General features: G+C 41.8%; 1 protein-coding gene across 1 annotated transcript; it reads left to right on the forward strand.

Moving 5' to 3' along the window:
- Window positions 1–283: 283 nt before the first annotated feature.
- LOC115189995 (oxysterol-binding protein-related protein 3-like) lies at window positions 284–6475 on the forward strand (the record flags this gene model as incomplete). The annotated part of the gene is made up of 5 exons (XM_029748525.1): window positions 284–443; window positions 811–937; window positions 1121–1227; window positions 5937–6005; window positions 6310–6475. Coding segments are annotated over exons 1-5 (544 nt in total), but the record flags the coding sequence as incomplete, so codon positions are not given.
- Between the last annotated feature and the right edge of the window lie 206 nt (window positions 6476–6681).

Genomic DNA, 6681 nt, shown 5'->3' on the forward strand with positions numbered 1-6681 from the left:
CTGATCTAGGAACAGTTTGTTCTTCTAGAAGACCATTGACTAACCTAAACTAACATTAGAGCAGAAAAGATGACTGTACTACTACAGTACTTTACCTTAGTGTGTTTTCATCCCCTTGAGAATCCTTGTCTGACTGCAGCACCCCTCCCTCTCTCTATTCTCTCCCTCCTTCTTTCTCTCTCTCTCTCCCTCTCTCTATCTCCTCTCTCTCTCTCTCTCTCTATCTCTCTCTCTCTCTCTCTCTCCCTCTTTCTCTCTCTCTCTCTCCCTCTTTCTCTCTCCTGCCATAGATCAAGTCTCAGGAGCTGTTTGATGAATGGGTGTCTAAGCTACGCCACCATCGGCTGTACCGTCAGAATGAGATTGCCATGTACCCCCAGGAGAAGGCTTACTACTACCCCCGTTTCCCCCCTCCCGGGTCCCCCGGTGTGGCTGATAGAACGGTACTACACCACACACACACACACACACACACACACACTGTGCTCTCTGTAGTTGAATGGGCCTGTGATATGAAAGATATCAGTAGTAACAGACTATTTTAAGACCAGAGAGCTGGTGTTTAATATGAAACATCAAAAAGCCTGTTACAGTGGTATCTCTCATTCTGTTATTCTCTGCAGAGTGCTGTTGCAGATATACACATGGCAGACAGTCATGACAGCATTTGTATTCATAGAAAAAAGCACAGATGTTGTTTATAGTGTGTGTGTTGATGGGGGTTGACTTGCCTGTGTGTGTGTGTGTGTGGTGTGTGTGTGTGTGTGTGTGTGTGTGTGTGTGTGTGTGTGTGTGGTGTGTGTGTTGTAGCGGCCTGTGTCTCTAGCCAGACAGGCGTCGGTCCATGCTGCAGGTAGCTTCCCAGTGACCTGTACCAGCCAATCCAAGGTGGCCGCCTGGCTGCAGTCCTCAGACGACATGAACAAGTGTTCTGAAGGTACACACACATGCACTTTCTTGTATAACTAACTTTGTGGGGACACACAATTCAGTCCCATTCAAAATCCTCGCTTTCTCTCGCGCGCGCTTTGTCGCTCTCTCTCTGTTTGTCTCTCTCTCGCTTTTTCTCTCTCACTTTCTCCCCCCGTCCCCCGCCCCCCGTCTCTCTCCATCTCTCCAGACATGTCAGTGTGTGAGTCCTACCTGTTGGAACTGAACCATCTGCTACAGAGTATGGAGGTCATCCACCGCACCTACTCAGCTCCAGCCATCAACGCACTACTGCAGGTCACATACTGTGTGTGTATGTGTGTGTGTGTGGTGTGTGTGTGTGTGTGTGTGTGTCTACACCTCTGCTTAGAACTAGACGTCTAAGATGTGTCTAATGAATTATATCCAGGGTTCCAGCTGTTTATTTGGTTTGCTAACTTGCTAGCTAAGTGGCTAGATGTCCAGATCAAGCTTCTTGGTTACAGCAGAGACATTCAATCCCCTCCTGGATCAAGTTCCCTGTTGACTAAATCGTTTTTTGACATTGACCCCTTGTGTGCACTTCCATTAATACCGTAAACCCTGGTACGGTACAGAAATTGTATAGCGGTATGAAAATGTGGATACCACCCAACCCTAAACCAGGCTTTAGTCATCACTATCCATCTGGCCTGACAGATCATATGCTGTATGTCTATACATTTATTAGGTACTCCCATCTAGTACTGGGTCGGACCCCCCTGTAGCCATGAAGTGGTGCACCGGGTCAGCAACAATGTTCAGAGATGTTCAGAGACGCTGTGGCTTTCAAACATTGATCAGTTGGTATCAAGGGACCTAAGGTGTGTCAGGAAAACATTCCCCACACCATTACACCACGCCGCCAGCAGCCTGTATCGTTGACATCAGGCAGGATGGGTCCATGGACTCCTGCTGCTTACGCCAAATCCTGACTCTGCCATCAGCATGACCCAGCAGGAACCAGATTTGTTGGACAAGGCGATGTTGTATATTCATTGCTACTCAGTTGTCTAACATGGTGGGATATACACTGAGTATACAAAACTGTGGTGAAAGCTATGATCCCTTATTGATGTCACTTGTTAAATCCACTTCAATCAGTGTAAATGAAGGGGAGGAGACATGTTAAAGAAGGATTTTTAAGCCTTAAGTGCCTTTGAACGGGGAATGGTGGTGGTAGGTGTCAGGTGCACCAGATTGTGTCAAGAACTGCAACACTGCTGGGTTTTTCATGCTCAACAGTTTCCTGTGTGAATCAAGAATATTCCACCACACAAAGACATTCAGCCAACTTGACACAACTGTGGGAAGCATTGGAGTCAACATGGGCCAACATCCCTGTGGAACGCTTTAGACACCTTGCAGAGTCCATGTCCTGATGAATTGAGACTGTTCTGAGGGCCAAACAGGGTGCACCTCAATATAAGGTGTTCCTAATGTTTGGTATATTCACTGTATATCACACCATGTTATACAACTCAGTAACAACTTCAACTTTAATCTAGTCTGTAGACCGATGACGGTAGTAATTTAGTCTGTAGACTGATAATATATGGTTGATGAGGGTAGTAATTTAGTCTGTAGACTGATAATATAGGGTTGATAACAGTAGTAATCTAGTCTGTAGACTGATAATATAGGGTTGATGACAGTAGTAATCTAGTCTGTAGACTGATAATATAGGGTTGGTGACAGTAGTAATCTAGTCTGTAGACTGATAATATAGGGTAGATGACGGTAGTAATCTAGTCTGTAGACTGATAATATGGGGTTGATGACAGTAGTAATCTAGTCTGTAGACTGATAATATAGGGTTGATGACAGTAGTAATCTAGTCTGTAGACTGATAATATAGGGTTGATGACAGTAGTAATCTAGTCTGTAGACTGATAATATAGGGTTGATGAGGGTAGTAATCTAGTCTGTAGACTGATAATATAGTGTGATAACAGTAGTAATCTAGTCTGTAGACTGATAATATAGGGTTGATGACAGTAGTAATCTAGTCTGTAGACTGATATAGGGTTGATGAGGGTAGTAATCTAGTCTGTAGACTGATAATATAGTGTATATACAGTAGTAATCTAGTCTGTAGACTGATAATATAGGGTTGATGACAGTAGTAATCTAGTCTGTAGACTGATAATATAGGGTTGATAACAGTAGTAATCTAGTCTGTAGACTGATAATATAGGGTTGATGAGGGTAGTAATCTAGTCTGTAGACTGATAATATAGGGGTGATGACAGTAGTAATCTAGTCTGTAGACTGATAATATAGGGTTGATGAGGGTAGTAATCTAGTCTGTAGACTGATAATATAGGGGTTGATGATGGTAGTAATCTAGTCTGTAGACTGATAATATGGGGTTGATGACAGTAGTAATCTAGTCTGTAGACTGATAATATAGGGTCGATGATGGTAGTAATCTAGTCTGTAGACTGATAATATAGGGTTGATGACAGTAGTAATCTAGTCTGTAGACTGATAATATAGTGTGATGACGGTAGTAATCTAGTCTGTAGACTGATAATATAGGGTTGATAACAGTAGTAATCTAGTCTGTAGACTGATAATATAGGGTCGATGATGGTAGTAATCTAGTCTGTAGACTGATAATATAGGGTTGATGACAGTAGTAATCTAGTCTGTAGACTGATAATATAGCGTTGATAACAGTAGTAATCTAGTCTGTAGACTGATAATATAGGGTTAATAACAGTAGTAATCTAGTCTGTAGACTGATAATATAGGGTTGATGAGGGTAGTAATCTAGTCTGTAGACTGAATATAGTGTGATGACGGTAGTAATCTAGTCTGTAGACTGATAATATAGGGTTGATAACAGTAGTAATCTAGTCTGTAGACTGATAATATAGTGTGATGACGGTAGTAATAGTAATCTAGTTTGTAGTCTGATGGTGTAGGCTGATGTCAGTAGTAGTAATCTAGTCTGTAGACTCATGGTGTAGGGTGATGACAGTAGTAATCTAGTCTGTAGACTGATGGTGTAGGCTGATGACAGTAGTAATCTAGTCTGTAGTATTATTATGTAGGTTGATGACGGTAATAATCTAGTCTGTAGTATTATGATGTAGGGTGATGACGGTAATAATCTAGTCTGTAGACTGATGGTGTAGGGTGATGACAGTAGTAATCTAGTCTGTAGTATTATTATGTAGGGTGATGACGGTAATAATCTAGTCTGTAGTATTATGATGTAGGGTGATGACGGTAATAATCTAGTCTGTAGACTGATGGTGTAGGGTGATGACAGTAGTAATCTAGTCTGTAGACTGATGGTGTAGGCTGATGACAGTAGTAATCTAGTCTGTAGTATTATGATGTAGAGTGATGACAGTAGTAAGTAGTCTGTAGACTGATGGTGTAGGGTGATGACGGTAGTAATCTAGTCTGTAGACTGATGATGTAGGTTGATGACAGTAGTAATTTAGTCTGTAGTGATGATGTAGGGTGATGACGGTAATAATCTAGTCTGTAGACTGATGATGTAGGGTGATGACAGTAGTAATCTAGTCTGTAGTATTATGATGTAGGGTGATGACGGTAATAATCTAGTCTGTAGACTGATGATGTAGGTTGATGACAGTAGTAATCTAGTCTGTAGACTGATTGTAGGGTGATGACGGTAATATTCTAGTCTGTAGACTGATGATGATGTAGGGTGATGACATTAGTAAGTTGTCTGTAGACTGATGGTGTAGGGTGATGACGGTAGTAATCTAGATCTGTAGACTGATGATGAAGGGTGATGACAGTAGTAAGTTGTCTGTAAACTGATGGTGTAGGGTGATGATGGTAGTAATCTAGTACAGTAGTAATCTAGTCTGTAGACTGATGATGTAGGGTGATGACAGTAGTAATCTAGTCTGTAGACTGATGATGTAAGTGATGATGGTAGTAATGTGGTCTGTAGACTGATGTAGGGTGATGACAGTAGTAATCTAGTCTGTAGTATTATGATGTAGGGTGATGACGGTAATAATCTAGTCTGTAGACTGATGATGTAGGGTGATGACGGTAATAATCTAGTCTGTAGACTGATGATGTAGGGTGATGACAGTGGTAAGTAGTCTGTAGAGATGATGATGTAGGGTGATGACAGTGGTAAGTAGTCTGTAGACTGATGATGTAGGGTGATGACAGTAGTAATCTTGTCTGTAGACTGATGATGTAGGGTGATGACAGTAGTAATCTAGTCTGTAGACTGATGATGTAGGATGATGACAGTAGTAAACTAGTCTGTAGACTGATGACGGTAGTCTTTTGCGTACATGTTTTTCATCATGCTACATATTCAATTGATAGCAGCTATTTCCAAGAAGAGGCTACTTATAATAACTGTGTGGTTGTTTTTTCCTACTAACCTTAGTTGATTGCACTGACTGTAAGTCTCTCTGGAGAAGAGCGTCTGCTAGAGTTCATGACTAAAATGTAAATGTAGCAGACATGTTTATCTTCCATCCAGATACAGCGTTTAAAGCTTGTCCTCCTTAATCATCTGATTCCACATTGCAAATGAAAGGCATTTATTTACTTTGCAGTATTCTTCAGGAATGCCAGGTTGATGAAGGTATTACTGAAACAAGTTGTACTTTTATAGTTACTGACGTAGAAGTGCACTTACTAACTGTATCCCAAATGGCACCCTATTCCCTATATAGTGCACTGGTCAAAAATAGTTCACTATATAGGGAATGGGGAGGCATTTAGGACGTATAGATAGTTACTGACGTAAAGCACTGCACTCAGTGACAGGAGGAATTTTAAGACTTCCCTTGTCTTCTCTTGTCTTTCCCTGAAGTTGTTTTGAATTATCTTGTATCTTTTCAGTTCTCTGCTTAATATAGAACACATCGTTTTCTCTATCTGTCATTCCTTAAAATAAACATTTCTCTCTCTCTCTCTCTCTCTCTCTCTCTCTCTCTCTCTCTCTTCTATTTATTCTATTTTATTCTATTCAGGCTTCTACATTTGACACCCCCAAAAAGGAAAAAAGGCCCCAAGGAAATGGCGTGGTTCTAAAAACTACGGCAAAGATGTGAAAACAACACTGCAGGTACTGTAAAAGGAAACCAGTCAGGTGAAATGTTTGAATAGTTGCCTTTTAAAAACCCCATTTACGTGGGTTAAGTCCGACGGAGACCTTCGGGTCGAAACGTTGCTTGATGGAACTGGGGGAACATTCATCAGTGTGGGGGTATCTGTTCTTTGTTTCATGGATAGTTCACTTAACCTCACTTGCAACTTCTGTGCATCAAAATGTGTGTTCATCCACTATTTGAAAATGGCAGATACATTTCTGTTTGTCTGCTTCCTGTTCCTGTTCCATCCCAGGTTCCCAGTTGCATCTCATCTGGCTCCGTCCGTCTCCACGCCTCCAACCCCAACCTCTCTACTGCAGCCCTGGGGACTGCGAAGTCCTACCCTGAACCTCCCTATATGGACTCTCCTATAGACGTAGCCAAACTACAGGAGGACTTCTGCCGCGTCGCTAACAACCGTAAGTACTCTCTCTGTTACCAACAACCAATAGCTCCTAATAGGAGATAGCATCGCTAACAACCGGAAGTACTCTCTCTGTTACCAACAACCAATAGCCCAATAGGAGATAGCATCGCTAACAACCGGAAGTACTCTCTCTGTCACCAACAACCAATAGCTCCCAATATGAGATAGTCGCTATCAACCGGAAGTACTCTCTCTGTC

Source organism: Salmo trutta, unplaced genomic scaffold (assembly GCF_901001165.1).
Source record: "Salmo trutta unplaced genomic scaffold, fSalTru1.1, whole genome shotgun sequence".
Classification (NCBI taxonomy): Eukaryota; Metazoa; Chordata; class Actinopteri; order Salmoniformes; family Salmonidae; genus Salmo; species Salmo trutta.